This window comes from Scyliorhinus torazame, chromosome 5 (genome assembly GCF_047496885.1).
Source record: "Scyliorhinus torazame isolate Kashiwa2021f chromosome 5, sScyTor2.1, whole genome shotgun sequence".
Lineage (NCBI taxonomy): Eukaryota > Metazoa > Chordata > Chondrichthyes > Carcharhiniformes > Scyliorhinidae > Scyliorhinus > Scyliorhinus torazame.
The window spans coordinates 281140528-281157180 of record NC_092711.1 but is presented as its reverse complement, the minus strand read 5'-3'; the positions used below and the strand labels follow the sequence as shown (position 1 = coordinate 281157180).

The following is a 16653-nucleotide window of genomic DNA, read 5'->3' as shown; positions in this document are numbered from 1 at the left end:
AGAGGAACTTGTCGGGTAGATGGAGCAAAACCTTTCCCACTGGTTGGGGAATTTGAGATGGTTGGGTATAGTCTAAAACTTGAATGAAGGTTCAGGAATGATATGAGGGAATGAAAGAAGTTAGAAGTTTGGAATTCTCTTCCACAAATGGGAGTTAATGCTGCATTAATTGTTAATTTTAATTTTGTGATTGATGGATTTCTGTTTACCCAAGGCATTATGAAGCAAAAGTGAATATATAGAGTTTGCTTACAGATCAGTCAAGATTTCATTGAACTGAGGAATTGGCTCAAGGAGTGAAATAGCCTACTCTGGTTTCTATGTTCCTCAGTTTCTGCTCGATTGTGGAGTTTTTTTTCAGTGTAATTTGTACAAAATTGGCAAAATCTATGCAAAAGATTGTTGAATTTTAAGTGCAACTTTCCTTCAGTGCAAGGTTTTCTCCAGTTCTGAAGAAGCCAAATGGACTTTAAATGTTTACTTAGTTTCTCTCTCCACAGGTAGTGCCAGACCTGCTGAGTTTAATCAGCATTTTCTGTTTTTATTTCAGATTTCTAGTATCTATATTATGTTGCCTTTACTTATTTGAAATGCTTCTTTTTGTGATAAACCCTTTGTCAGCTGTATTGCTGAAACTGTACTGCAATATTTCCCGGAAACCTTTTTTTAAACGCAGCCACGTTTTTGTTCTAAATTGCATTCTGAATACTATCCATTTGTGCAGCTTCATGGCAAGTTTAAAGTTTGGTAATACGCAAATGGAGTTGAGCAGGAACTAAAGCTAAATAAACATGTCCCTAAACTCGCAGAATTTTTGGCATGACTTCAGTTTGGATTGCTGATTGATAGCATCCAAAGCAGAAAATCTAACTCCCCAGTACAGTGAATTAGTTCAGGATTAATTCATCCCTTATTTCATTTTTTTCTTTCCTCTCCTAGCTTCAAGAAAATCAGGATGAAATCGAAAATATGATGAATGCCATTTTTAAAGGAGTGTTTGTACATCGATACCGGTAAGAGCTTCAAGTTGTGCACTTTTGCATGCTGTGGCCTGCGGCAAAGAGAAATTCTGCCATGTGTGTTGGATTGTTTTACTGTGGTCGTGTTTTTTTTTCCCCCTCAGTGACGCAATCTCTGAGATAAGAGCAGTCTGCATTGAAGAGATAGGGGTATGGATGAAAATGTATAGCGATGCCTTCTTAAATGACAGTTATTTGAAGTATGTGGGGTGGACCATGCATGATAAGGTAATTAGATCATTGTTTTTGTAAATGTTTAATGTGCAGATATGTAGGAACTATAGAAGCTTGATTGAATTTTTCTTTTAATGATCTTGTATGTGAAGCGTGGAACAAAAAGTGTATGTGAACACCAGATCTTACCAATTCATGAGTACAAATCTGTAGAATTTTGGAATCTGGAGTGGGGATGGGGAGCCAGTCAGGAGGAGTGATATACATTATTTTGTAGAAAAATCCTATTAATTTTCCTGGTGTTGAGAAAATACTTTTTCTCCCTTCACACCCACCTGCCACCCCTTCGTTTTCCAGTTGTATGCTCTAATTTTCTGTTTTGTGTTTCAGCAAGGGGAAGTGAGGCTAAAATGTTTAACAGCCCTGCAAGGTCTATATTACAACAGAGAGCTCATTCCTAAACTTGAACTTTTTACAAGTCGTTTCAAGGTTAGTTCATTTTAAATTGTGTATTACTAGAGTCATTGATCTAGATTAGTAAATTGTATCTTGGTATGTTGGTATGCGTAAACTAAAAACCTATTAGTGGCATGCACTTTCAGTCGACAACCTTTCTTACTGTTTTTCTGCACTATTCTGTTAATTTTGTTCTCCATTATAAATTATTGATGCTCATAATGGTACATGCTTATGTACTACCATACTGTACTCGGTGCTTATCATCCATCTGCCTAGTTTCTCACCGTACTCCAAAGAATTGAATGAAAACCTAAATAAAACTTCTCAAACAATGTATATTTAACAATGTTAATCTGAAATATGTACATCATTGTTCTTTCATGCTCCGCATTCGGTGCTGAAAGATACCAGTGTCTCACGCAATGCTCCCAAGATCATGTTGCCTTCCGTACAGTGCTGACATTACTTTGGCACAACTCTTCATGTCACTGCTAAAATGTCACTTTCTCTTCTGTGCCCACTTAATTCCCCAGCAAGCCAGTGCTGCCAAATCCAAGGTTCTTGCCTTTGTTAAAACCACAGTGTGGTGCTATGAAAGTTAATATTCTTCTTGCCTGTCACCATTGGAGCTTCATATTCCTGCCTCTAATCTGCCCTCATTGCCTATTTTCTTGTGCACAGATCTTTGTAAAAGCTCGGGTAAAAATTCAAATACGAATCGTTAATAATCAAGATCTCTTATTTCTGTTAAATAAGACGTATATGAGCAGAATTAGGCCACTCGGCCCATCGTGTCTGCTCCGCCATTCAATCATGGCTGATATTTTTCTCATCCCTATTCTCCGGCCTTCTCCGCATTACCCCTGATCCACATATTAATCAAAAACCTATATATCTCTGTCTTAAAGACGCTCAGAGATTTGACCTCCACAGCCTTTTGTGGCAGAGCTCCACAGGTTCACCACCCTCTGGCTGAAGAAATTCCTCCTCATCTTTGTTTTACAGGATTGTCCCTTTCGTCTGAGATTGTGTCCTGTGGTTCTAGTTATTCCAACAAGTGGAAATATCCTCTCCACGTCCACTCTATCCATGCCTCGCAGTATCCTGTAAGTTTCAATAAGATCCCCCCTCATCCTTCTAAACTCCAACGAGTACAGACCCAGAGCCCTGAACCGTTCCTCATACGACAAGTCCTACTGCAGCCCCCGATTCCTCAATATTACCTGTCCCTCTACAGATCTTTGTATCATCTGCAAACTTAGCAACAGTGCCTTCAGTTCCTTCTGTGTGAAATGGTGTGAAAATAAATTCAGCAACTATAGTCGAGTCAATTTAACCTTGGTGGTGGGAAATCGAATAGAAATGATAATGGGCACAAATTTGACGGTCACTTTGAACAAGGTTAGATTAATTAAGGAAAGCTAACACTGATTTATTCAAGCTAACTTGTGCTGAACTCATTTGATTGTTTTTTTTTGATGCAACAGTTAATGAGGATCATGTTGTTCATGTGGTATATATAGACTTAATTTGATAAGGTGCCACCTAATAGGCTTGCCAGCAATTTTGAAGCCCATGAAATGAAAGCAACAGTGGCAATATGAATACAAAGTTGACTGAGTGTCAGGAAATCAAGTCGAGGTAAATGACTGCTTTTAGGTCTGGCCGAGCTTGTGCAATGCTGTTTCCAAGGGATGAGAACGAGCACTGCTTTTCTTTATGAACTCATGATGTGGGGTGTATAGGGCACAATTTCAAAACTTGCAAATGGTACAAAATTTGCAAGTATTATGAACTGAGGAAGACGCTGTTAGAGTTCAAGAGGACGGAGGTTGGTGGAATGTGCAGACGAGTGGCAGATGGAATTTAATGTCGGGAAATGTGAAGTGATTCATTTTGATGGGAAGAATTATCCAAGGTACTGTGACATAATGGGTGCAATTCTGAAGTGTGTGCAGGAACAGAGGGACCTGGGATTTCTGTAGAAAAATAATTGAAGGTGGCAGGGCAGGTTTAGAAAGTAGTTTAAAAGGTGTATGGGATCCTGGGCTTGACAAATAAAGGCAAATAAATGTTAAGAAAATAACTAAAAAGTTACAACAAACCTTTTTAAAACATTGGTTCGGCCTCAACTGGAATATTGTGTTACTGTGTGGATACTGCAGGTTAGAAAAGATGTGAAAGTTTTTAGAGAAGGTTCAGCAAATATTTGAAACTGATTTCAGGGCTGAGGGACTTGTTTCAGGGATAAATTGGGTGAAGCTGGAGTTCTTTCATAGAATAGAATCCCAACAATGCAGAAGGAGACCATTTGGCCCATTAAGTGTGCACTGACTCTGAAATAGCACCCCAATGCAGCCCCATTCTCGCACCATATTCCCGTAACCCCACCTACTAAGAGGCAATTTAGCAGGCGAATCACCTAACCTGTACATCTTTGGACTGTGGGAGGAAACCGGAGCACCCAGAGGAAAACCCACATCGACATGGGGAGAACGTACAGACTCTACATGAACCCAGTTCCCTGGAGATCTCAGTGCTAACCGCCTTCCTTGAGAAAGAAAGTTAAGAGGAGATTTGGTATAAGTTCATAAAGATCGACACAGAGTAAATTGAGAGACATTGTTGGCTTTGAACAATGGGTCGAGAACCAGAGGGGACAGATTTAAAATGATTTAAAAAAAAAATGAACAGGGACATGAGAAAACATGTTTTTAAGCAGCAAGTGGTTAGGATCTAGAATGGACTGCCTGAGAGGGTGGTAGAAGCAAATTCAAAGGGGATTGGATAAGCATCTGAGCATTAAAGATGAAGATTTTAAAAAAATTGTTGGGTTGTGGGGAAAGGGGAGGGAGGGGTGAAACTAGCTGAATTGCTGTTGCAAATGGCAGCCTTCTGTGAAGTAACAATTCTATGATTCTGTGGTTTTCACAGAAGAGCAGTCACCGAAATTAGATGCCAAAATAATGCTCAAAATCCTAAAATGCCCTGTCATAAAATTGGAGTTGGACACATTTGATTCCCACAAATCGAATTTGCATGCCATTTAAAATCTTGTGATTGTGAATGCTATAAAGGTAGATTTTTGAAAAGAAACTTGTATAGTAATGTTGATAGTGTGATAATAAATTCGCTACTAGTCTTTAATGACTAGTTGATGTCTGTGAAAGTGGTAAATAGTTGGAACATTCACCAACCAGTCAATCATTATTTATATACAGTGACTACCCCAGAGTTAGATATTGAAGACTTAATTCTCAAATAACCTGCAGTGAAAGCTACTCATGTAACTTCTTTTGAGACTTGTCTATATTAATAAACTATATTTTCTTTTTAGGATAGAATTGTTTCCATGACTCTAGATAAAGAATATGAAGTTGCTGTGCAAGCAATAAAGCTTCTTACTCTTGTTCTGCAGTAAGTAGCAGTTGTTATACTTTTCTTCACCAAGTTTGGTCATGTGGCCTATCATAATCTTTTATCAGTAATCGGATGTTAATAATATACTGGCATTTGAGATGCACCATTTCACTAACTCCATCGGGTTGGAACATTTCAGAATCAATTTCATGCTCATCAGATAAACTAACCTTTTATATATGTCTCATTAAGTCTTTTGTATCCCAAATATATGCATTTTTTTTACGGGGCAGCATGGTGGCGCAAGTGGTTAGCACAGTCGCCTTACAGCGCCGAGGTCCCAGGTTTGATCCCGGCTCTGGGTCACTGTCCATGTGGAGTTTGCACATTCTCCCCGTGTTTGCGTGGGTTTCGTCCCCACAACCCAAAAAGATGTGCAGGGTAGGTGGATTGGCCATGCTAAATTGGACCTCAATTGGAAAAAATGAATTGGATACTGTTTTATAAAAATAAAAAAATAATTAAAAAAAAAAAATGTATTTCTTTACGACTTGGAAATAACCCTGAATTATTCTATTCTTGTCAAGTTAGTTATGTCAGTCTGGCCATTGCACTTGAATCATACCCATCTATATTTATTATACAAATGCTTACCTTTCAAGGTAAAGTAGCATTATGCATACAACTCCATTCTGCTTGGAGCCCATTCAGTTTTTGCTTATTGGTTATTATGTTGCTTCATGCAAGCAGAATCAATTTCAAGTTTCAAAAAGGTTTCTGACCTTTTAAAAGTTGTACAAGTTAATAGTATTTTTAGCATGCATTTTCAGACTTGTTGAGATTGCTTATTGAGGCTCGCTACAACACCCTCCCCCCTTTCTCAGTTACAAAATAACAGAAGCTATCCCTTTATTGATATCTCAGGACTTTCTCTTCTCACTGGGCGGCACGGTAGCACAGTGGTTAGCACAGTCGCTTTGCAGCGCCAGGGTTCCGGGTTCAATTCCCACTTGGGTCATTGTCTGTGTCTGTGCGGAGTCTGCACATTCTCCCCATGTCTGTGTGGGTTTCCTTCGGGTAGTCCGGTTTCCTCCCACAAGTCCCGAAAGACGTGCTTGTTCGGTGAATTGGACATTCTGAATTCTCCCTCAGTGTACCCGAACTGGCACCTTAATGATGCAACTAGGGGATTTTCTCAGTAACTTCATTGCAACGTTAATGGAAGCCTACTTGTGACACTAATAAAGATTATTATTATTATTATTCAACTGTGCAGTATAGTCTTACCCATTGTAAAAGCCATACACGCGTTCTCATTATTCACACCACACACATGCTTGAGATTTCTCTCTCTCTCCCAGGCCATAACCAATTCTGCTCTTCAAACCCTCAGAACTACTCATTACAACCTCCTCTCCGATATCCCACATTGCTAAACCTCTGTACTTTAAATGCACAGCCAAACTTTCAAACAAAGTCATAATCAAAATCTTTGATGCAAATAATTTTATATTCATGGGAACTATGGGCTAGATTTTGTGGAGTCAATAGGCAGCCAAGTCTGGATTTTTGGATTCTCAGTGCCCCAAGTTTCACCAGTGCAGGGTACCTCCATACACCCTCCTGGCCCTTCATAGCTTCCATGACAGCCTACGTACCTCCATATGCGCACACACCCATATATCCTCCATGTCAACCTAGGCCCCTCCACGCACACTCCATGGTGCCTTATACCTGTCATGCCAACTTCCGTCACTTTTGTGTCCATTCACCCAGTATAAACTCTGTACAGAACCACTGAACCCTATAGAATCATAGAATCTCTACAGTGCAGAAGGAGACCATTCAGCCCATCGGGTCTATACCGGCCCTTGGACAGAGCACCTTACTTTAGCCCACGCCTCCACCCTATCCCACAAACCCCTTCCTAACCTTTTGGACACTAAGGGGAAATTTTGCATGGCCAATTCACCTAACCGGCACATCTTCGGACCGTGGGAGGAACTGGAGCACACGGAGGAAACCCACGCATACACTGGGAGGAAGTGCAAACTCCACACAGCCAGTCACTCGAGGCTGGAATTGAACCTGAACCTTGGAGTTGTGAGGCAGCAGTTCGCTAACCACTGTGCCACCATGCCGTTTAAATAAAATATTAAGTAAAAGGAAACATTCATAGCTTTCTACTTTCTTTGAAGAAAATGCTTTTTCCACAGCGTTTAAAAAATGTCATTCATCTAGACCATTTGAAGTATCAATAGCTGAAACTGCAAGCACTTGATACATATTTTTCTTGCATAAATAAAAACGGTGCCATGTACAGAATAGGTCGCAGAGAAAGAGCTGTAATTGAAGCATTGGTTTCCCTGGAGCTTTTTGTATAGCCGATCAATGTCTGGTGTCTCAGCAAAGCCTCATCGTGCACTCTTGGCTGAGGCATCCATTGTTCTGTTTGAAAAATGCACCAAATAAACCATTGCTTGATTGCTAACTGTTTCTCTGTCCACAAGGGCGCTGCAGTGGCACAGTGGTTAGCACTGCTGCCTCAAAACGTTGGGACCCAGGTTCGATTTCGACCTTGGGTGACGATCTGTGTGGAGTTTGCACGTTATCCCCGTGGCTGCGTATGTTTCTCCGGGTGTACCCATTTCGTCGCACATTCCAAAGATGTGCAAGCTAGGTGGATTGGCCACGCCAAAAGAATAAGTGAGGCTACGGGGATAGGGTGTAGGTCTGGGTCGGGTGTAATTTTGGTGGATCGGCGCAGACTTGATTGGCCAAATGGAATCCTGCACTGTAGGGATTCTATAAGATAGAGATGTGAAGTATTTGCAGTTTCAGTGATTGATACTTTAGAGGGTCCAGATGATTGATACTTTCTAAGGCTATATTAAAAGCAATTATTCTGTTCCGGGTGCGGCAATGCAGAGCTAGGTCGCATATTCGGTAGCTCCCGCTTGGAACGGACTTTTGGGCTCTTTTACAGGGCCCCCACGGCATTTGTTTGACATTTCCCGGTGTGGGAAGAAGGCTGCAGCATTCCCCTGACAGTGTCCCCCAGGAATGTTATGTCTTTTGGCTACCAGACCCGGCAGAAACAGTGAAAGATTTGGCTTGAGCTGCAGGAATAGACAAAGGCCTCTTCCAGCATGCAGGCGGGGGAAGGGCAAGCTTAAAGCTGCAATCTGACTTGACTATCAAAGGTGAATTTTAGCAGCAGAGGGAACAACTGTGAAAAGATCTACCAAAGCCATTGAAGAAGCAGGGACGAGGCTTCCGGTGGCGGCCATGGAGGAGTAGGTCGCGCATTAGGCAGCTCCCGTCTGGAACGGACTCTCAGACCTTTTTCAGGAGTTTCCATAGACTTTTTGGGGCAGACTGGTGAAGCGAACACTGCCAAAAGGATTCCCTCTCGACTTCCGGTTGCGGCTATGCGGAGCTAAGCCGCACGATTCGGCAGCTCCCGCTACCACGGACTTTCGGGCTCATTAGAGGAGCCCCAACGGAACTTTTTTTTTTTGATGCAACCCGTGGGGAAGGGAAGAGAGAGGTCCCCCTCCAACTTCTATGAAACGGACCAGAAGTGTAACGGCCAAAGGAGCGGCACTGGAGCAACGGGAGAAGCGAGGGAAAGAAAACAAAATGGTGGCGGCCAGGGACAAAGGGGAGCTGCAGGAGTTCATCAAGCGCTGCTTCGAGGAGCAGTGCGAGGAGATGCGCAAGGAGATGTTGGCGCCTATGCTTTCGGCAATTGAAGGACTCGGGATCACCCAGAAGGCCCACGAAGCTAAGATCCAGGAGGTACAGAAAAGAGTCAGTCAGAACGAGGACGAGCTCGTGGGCCTGGCGGTGAGAGTGGAGCAGAACGAGGCGCTACACGAGGTCGGCGGGAAGACTCGAAGACCTGGAGAACAGGTCGAGGAGAAGGAATCTGCGAATCCTGGGTCTCCCTGAGGGAGTGGAGGGGGCTGATGCCGGGGCATACGCGAGCACGATGCTCGAGGCGATGATGGGCACGTAGGCCCCTTCGAGGCCGCTGGAGTTGGACGGGGCACATCGGGTGCTGGCGAAGAAGCCCCAGGCAAATGAGCCGCCAAGGGCGATGGTGGTGAGGTTCCACCGGTTCACGGACAGAGAGTGGGTCCTGAGATGGGCCAAGAAGGAGCGGAGCAGTAAGTGGGACAATGCAGAGATCCGAATATACCCGGACTGGAGCACGGAGGTTGCAAAGCGGAGAGCGGGCTTTGGAAAGCGCGGGGTGTTTTCCCGCGTGCGGGAAGGGGAACGAAGGAATGCATATGGATTGGGGGACACCCACGCGGGGAGGTCAATGGGACGGCGGGGGAAGCCGGGGTCAGCAGGCGTCAGCTGACTTACGGGAGTGACATGGGGGAGCAAAAAAGCTAGACGGGGGTCTAGGGGGGGGGGGGGGGGGGGGGAGAAGGGTTGCTGCTGCACTGGCCGAAAGGGAATGGGACACAGAAGAGGTGGTCGAGACGGGGGTCCCCCCCAATGGGGGACTGGAGGGTGAGGGAGGCGTGGACATGAAAAGGAGATGGCTAGTCGGCGGGGGGGGGGGGGTGAGAGCACCTCCAATCCGGCTGATAACGTGGAATGTGAGTGGCCTGAATGGGCCGGTGAAGAGGGCTCGAGTGTGCGCGCACTTAAAGGGATGAAGGCGGACGTGGCCATGCTCGAAGAGAGACACCTGAAGGTGGCGGACCAGGTCAGGCTAAGAAAGGGATGGGTAGGACAGGTATTCCACTCGGGACTGGACGCGAAGAATAGAGAGGTGGCAATAATGGTGGGAAAGCGGGTGTCATTTGAGGTCAGGACTATTGTAGCGGACAATGGAGGGCGATATGTAATGGTGAGCGGTAGGCTGCAAGGGCCGTGGGTGGTGTTGGTAAACGTATACGCCCTGAACTGGGATGATGCAGGATTCATGAAGCGCATGTTGGGGCGCATTCCGGACCTGGAGATAGGAGGCCTGATAATGGGAGGGGACTTCAATACAGTGTTGGATCCAGCACTGGACCGCTCCAAATCAAGGACTGGAAAGAGGCCGGCGGCGGCTAAAGTACTTAGTGGGTTTATGGATCAGATGGGGGGAGTGGACCCATGGCGGTTTGCAAGGCCGCAGGCCAGGGAATTTTCTTTCTTCTCCCATGTACACAAAGCCTACTCCCGGGTAGAATTCTTTGTTCTGGGTAGGGCGCTCATCCCGAGGGTGGAGGGACGGGGTATTCGGCTATAGCCGTTTCGGACCATGCCCCGCACTGGGTGGAACTGGAGCTGGGAGAGGAGAGGGACCAACGCCTGTTGTGGCGGCTGGATGTGGGACTGCTGGCGGACGAGGTGGTGTGTGGGAAGGTGAGGGGGTGTATCGAAAGGTACTTGGAGGCCAACGACAACGGGGAGGTGCGGGTGGGGGTGGTATGGGAGGCATTGAAGGCGGTGATCGGGGGAGAGCTAATTTCCATTCGGGCTCATAGGGAGAAGACAGAGTGTATGGAAAGGGAGAGGTTAGTGGGGGAGATTTTGAGAGTGGACAGGTGATACGCAGAGGCCCCGGAGGAAAGATTACTTGGGGAAAGACGACCGCTCCAGACGGAGTTTGAACTGTTGACCACAGGGAAGGCGGAGGCACAGTGGAGGAAAGCGCAGGGGGCGACCTACGAGTATGGGGAAAAGGCTAGTCGGATGCTGGCACACCAGCTCCGTAAGAGGATGGCAGCGAGGGAAATAGGGGGAGTCAAAGATGGAAGGGGAGCCACGGTTCGGAGTGCGACGAAAATAAACGAGGTATTCAAGGCCTTTTATGAAGAGCTGTACAGATCCCAGCCCACAGCGGGTGAAGAGGGGATGAGACGATTCCTAGATCAGCTGAGATTCCCGAGGGTGGAGGAGCAAGAGGTGGCTGGTTTGGGGGCACCAATTGGGTTGGAGGAGCTGAGCAAGGGTTTGGGGAGCATGCAGGCGGGGAAGGCCCCAGGACCGGATGGGCTCCCGGTGGAGTTCTACAGGAAGTATGTAGACCTGTTGGCCCCGTTACTAGTGAGGACCTTTAACAAGGCAAGAGAGGAGGGGACCCTGCCCCCGACAATGTCGGAAGCGACAATTTCTTTGATCCTAAAGCGGGACAAGGGCCCACTGCAATGTGGATCGTACAGGCCGATCTCGCTCCTCAATGTGGGTGCAAAGTTGCTGGCAAAAGTGCTGGCCATGAGGATCGAGGACTGTGTCCCGGGGGTAATCCACGAGGACCAGACGGGATTTGTAAAGGGCAGGCAACTAAACACCAATGTGCGGCGGCTCTTAAACGTGATAATGATGCCATCGGAGGAGGGAGAGGCTGAGATAGTGGCAGCTATGGATGCGGAGAAGGCCTTTGACCGAGTAGAGTGGGAATACCTCTGAGAGGTGCTGCGTAGGTTTGGGTTCGGGGGAGGATTTATCAGTTTGGTTAAGCTCCTTTACAGAGCCCCGGTGGCGAGTGTAGTGACGGACCGGCGGAGGTCGGAGTACTTTCTGTTGTACCGAGGAACGAGGCAGGGGTGCCCCCTGTCCCCCCTGTTGTTCGCATTGGCGATCGAACCATTGGCCATGTCATTGAGGGAGTCTAATAAATGGAGGGGGGTGGTCCGAGGGGGAGAAGAGCATCGGGTGTCGCTATATGCGGATGACCTGTTGCTGTACGTGGCGGATCCAATGGAGGGGATGGTGGAGGTCATGCAGACTCTAAGCGAGTTTCGGGAGTTTTCGGGCTATAAGCTCAATGTAGGGAAGAGTGAGCTCTTTGTATTACAGGCGGGGGACCAAGAAAGAGGGAAAGGGGACCTACCGCTGAGGAGGGCGGAGGGGAGCTTTCGGTATCTGGGGATCCAGATAGCCAGGAGTTGGGGGACCCTACATAAACTGAATCTGACGAGGTTGGTGGAGCAAATGGAGGAGGATTTCAAAAGATGGGACATGTTACCGCTCTCGCTGGCGGGTAGAGTGCAGTCTAAATGGTGGTCCTTCCGAGGTTTCTGTTTGTGTTTCAGTGCCTTCCCATCGTGATCACTAAGGCCTTTTTTAAGAGAGTAGGCAGGAGTATTATGGGGTTTGTGTGGGCGAATAAGACCCCGAGAGTAAGGAGAGGGTTCCTGGAACGCAGTAGGGACCGAGGAGGGTTGCCGCTACCAAACCTGGGGAGCTACTACTGGGCAGCAAATGTGGCGATGATCCGCAAGTGGGTTATGGAGGGAGAGGGGGCGGCATGGAAGAGGATGGAGATGGCGTCCTGTAAAGGAACGAGCCTGGGGGCGTTGGTGACGGCACCGCTGCCACTCTCGCCGACAAAGTATACCACGGGCCCGGTGGTGGCGGCAGCGCTGCTCCGAAAGCTAGTGACATCGAAACAAACCTGTTGGACTTTAACCTGGTGTTGTAAGACTTCGTACTGTGCTCACCCCAGTCCAACGCCGGCATCTCCACACAATGGGTATGGAGATTATGGGGCAATATGGGGGCTCGGTAGAGGGGCAGAGTTTGACATGGAGGGCATGAGGAATCATGGAGGGTGGTTGAGGGAGGTGGGGGGGGGGGGGCACGGGGAGGAGCCACGGGTTAGCATGGGAAGTGTGTGGGTGAAGGCCTTTTCGTTTATTTAAGTCCCAGAGCACTAAGGTGGGATTTTCAACCAGCCTGCATTAGTACTTGGCCGCCCTGTAGCTCCAGAAGGCTGTACAGAGCCGGGAAATTTCCCATATCCTGCCACCTACCTTTAGGATGACATGCAGCCCCATTTGTGCTATTTTTGTGCATGCTACATGTGCATAGAATTACATAGCATATACAGCATTGAAACAGGCTAATCCTACCTAGTCTTTGCTGTATTCATTCTCACACTGGATCTCATCCCATTGCATTGGTTCATCTCCGCTTTGCAGCACACTTTTCCATTTTCCTCTGATGTACTTGTATGATTTCCTTTTGGAAGCACCTAAATGTCATGATAGGGAGATGCTAGGAACTTTGGTCCAAGATGTAGAAGGCATTTTGGGGGCTAAAAAGACTGCTAGGAACAGCTTCAGAAGGTTAGGCCCACAACCTGAGTTGCCTTGTCCCATTCACACTTAACCTCATTAGTGGGAATACACAGGATGATCCACTCAAGATTTATTGTCATTTGGGACAACCTTATTTGACCAGCCATCAGCCCATCACAGAGTCTGATGACCGATTTGTCAATGGAATGTTAGTTGCATATAAATGGCATAGCTATGTTCTTTTGTCTAAACTGGAGTGGGCAATCAGCCAAGATAACAAGAATAGAATCAAGTCTGACCATCTTGGGGGATAACCTTTGTTTGAAGGGGTGGACAGAGCTTAGAAAGAAGAAATGCTGTTTGGTATAGTTACAGAGAAGGCTGTAGAATCAACCAGAGAGGTCATGAAAGTTGCCACCGAGGCAGACTTGGAAAAAAGATTCTGAACAAAGGTCCCTAACGGAGTAAAAGTGCTTCGTAAATGCAAGTATTGCCTTTGTGTGTTTGTGAAAGTGGAACAAGGGCTTTTTTCTTTTATCGTTCCAGGAACGAATCGATCTTTCTGCGCTACATTAAATCTTTAAAAAGTTATGGCCTCTGGTCCTACCTCTTAATCTCTGTTCAGGACTGACCAGGAGGCCATAATACATTTGAATCATTCTCTGGTGGTGAGTTCCACAATCTAGATACCCATTGAGTAAAGGCATTTTCTCAAATTACTCTCTTGGATTTACCAGTAACCAGTAATTCTCTCCAAATCCACTTGTTTAGTTTGTTCATTATTTTAAAGTTCTGCTATCAGGTCATCTCTAACTTTTCTCTTTTAAAAAAAAAAAAAAATGAAAATAAACCCAACCTGCATTCGTCTTTAGTTTTCTTCCCCATGCCTCATTGCATTTGAGAGAGACCGAGCACATGCTTACATCCATTTTTATGGCTAGGTTTTCCTGGAACAGATCACCAATCTCATCAGAGGCTATGATCAAGATACTCTCCCACTTGTGTCTGCCATAGGCGCATTTATAGCTAACCTGCATTGCAACTATATATTTTTTTAATTGATTTAATTCTAGTTCCCTTTATTTGTAAACTGTAATTACGTGAGGACTTCTAAAAATACAGTTTTGGTCCGTTAAGTTTTAATTAACTTCTCCAACATATACTTAAAGATGGTTTTCGTTCTTAACAGCATCTCAAATCTCAAATACCACCGCAATAATAGATAGCTAAACAACCATAGCAAATGTGCACAAAATCAAGGAATTTCAGCCAAAAGCAGTATTAACTCTCATTTTTCTGTAATCAAACCGTAGTTTGGTTTATTCAGTGTGAATCATAGTTGTGGCACTTCCACCTTTTGAGTCTGAAGGTTGTGTTCAAGCCCACCCTCAGAAACTGGAGCACAGAATCTAGGATGGCACTCCACTGTTCAAGGTGTCATCTTTTGAATGAGATGAGAAGTTGAGGCCTTGTAGCCCCTTAAGGTGTATGTTTTCAGAAAAAAAACATGTTACCATGTCTGACCTGTTTACCAACATTGTAATAGCGATTGCATTGAAAAGTCCTTTAGTATCTGTGAAACTCTTAGAGAGAGATCTTAAAGGAGCATTATTGTTCTTAAAATCCGTATCTCATATTTGCACATTTCCTATAAAATAGAACTTCTCTGATTCATTGAGCAATGCCTTGAGAGATTTCTAGCCAGCAATGTAATAATAATAATCGCTTATTGTCACAAATAGGCTTCAATGAAGTTAGTGTGAAAAGCCGTTAGCCACCACGTTCTGGCGCCTGTTCGGGGAGGCCGGTATGGGAATTGAACTCGCGCTGCTGGCATTGTTCTGCATTACAAGCCCCAATGTACTGTTCTATTATGTTCTATGTAATGTGTGCAGTTAAAAAAATATTAATTTGAACAGCCACATTTCATTCACCGAGCCACGCACTAAACAGTTTATAATTGTGCAAGATAAAATGAGATAATGATGTGCCTAATATATAGCTTTGCCAGTAATTATACTGTTGTCAATGTAATCTAATACCAATTTTGGCTGGAATATTGAGAAGAAAATGGAAGCTTTTTCCTAAATTTAGACTTTTACACTCTGTTATGTTTCCAATTATAGGGGTAGCGATGATGTCCTTACCTCGGAGGACTGTGAAAATGTTTATCATTTGGTTTACTCAGCTCATCGACCAGTTGCTGTGGCAGCAGGAGAATTTCTTTACAAAAAGTAAGGACCAAAATCAATTTGGAAGTATGTATAAGGGGAATAATTTCTCAATCTCTGTCATCATATATTGTTTTCTCATCAAGACTGTTAGAATTGCAGAATAAAATTGCAATTATAAGATATTCACTTTGATTAAATATTGTTACCGTTTAACTAAATCTTGATCATATGTTTTCTTAATTATTTAATAGACATTCACATTATCTGCATACGCATTGTTTACAATGTGTAAATGATTCAAGATTGATAGCTCATAATTTTACAAAGGAGTTATTAGAACGGAGCATAAATTCACCTGTGCACAAACCTGGGGAGAACAGAGGGACCTTGATTTCAAGCTCGCCAAAAGTGTAAATAATGAATTAAATCATGAATGTTCTATCATTGCAGCCAACATCCCTTATAATAGGGTGACTTTGGAACTTCAGATTGTTTGCCTGTGTCCCTGGCAAGAATTTGTGCTGTGCTGTCTGAGTGGTTCATGTACCTTTAGGTTCTACATTGTCCTTAAGTTTGATTAATAGAATAATATTAATCTAGCAGGGAAATGTAGCTCCATATTAATTTTGTGTTGCATTTGTTTTTTAATTTAGTCCAAATATAAATTTCTGATATAAAAGTTGGAAAATCAATTTTTTTGTTGTATTTGCATTTGTATTTTGTTGTAAGTTGCAGGGTCACTGGTTGTGTTGCACCAGTTCAGTGTGTTTTTTTTGCCTATTCTGGTTTCTTATGTTTAGTCAATCACTGCTTACAGAATGATGCCCAGTTAGTTCTTGAACAAAAGCACAGATTCCATTGTGTCCTTTGGAGAATGTTATGTAATGGTTAATTATGCAGCACAGAAACGTGCACATGCTCAGACGGTTAGCTTTTTGGTGATATCTTCATGCTAAAATTGACAGGTTGACATTTTTGTGTTGATGTGTATTGACTAACAGCAAACCTGTAAGTCATATTCCTTGATCTTCGTAGTTACAGCATTGCTATCTGAAGTAGAAAAATACTTGTGAATGCTTCAGATTTGCACATTTACAAGTTGCCAAACCATTTCAGTACTCAGATTTTCTGGAACTACGGTAATTGCTCTGACAGATGTTGCATTTTTCTATTAATTGGTCAGACAAACAAATGAGCTTGTTAGCCCTTGTCCTTTTGTTACAGTCCCTGTTAATGTTATAACTGGACGGGAAGATCCCAGAATGGACCCAGGCTCAAAAGACAAACTACTTTGTTAAAAAATAAAATGTGGAGGAACTGCTTTTACACAAACTCCGAGATTCAGCTATTAATTTTCAAAGTTACTTCAACAAAGGGCAGCATGGTAGCATCGTGGATAGCACAATTGCTTCACGGCTCGAGGGTCCCAGGTTC

The 16653-nt window shown here is 44.5% G+C and overlaps 1 protein-coding gene across 8 annotated transcripts in view; it reads left to right on the top strand.

The window, feature by feature from the left end:
• Positions 1–16653, top strand: part of LOC140421163 (cohesin subunit SA-2) — a 290652-nt gene that overhangs the window by 171936 nt on the left and 102063 nt on the right. For all 8 annotated transcript variants that reach the window (XM_072505624.1, XM_072505622.1, XM_072505623.1 and 5 more), the window contains 5 exons: positions 940–1013; positions 1124–1247; positions 1584–1682; positions 4990–5069; positions 15172–15279. In XM_072505624.1, coding sequence (XP_072361725.1) covers positions 940–1013; positions 1124–1247; positions 1584–1682; positions 4990–5069; positions 15172–15279 — 485 coding nt within the window. The remainder of the gene's footprint in view (positions 1–939; positions 1014–1123; positions 1248–1583; positions 1683–4989; positions 5070–15171; positions 15280–16653) is intronic.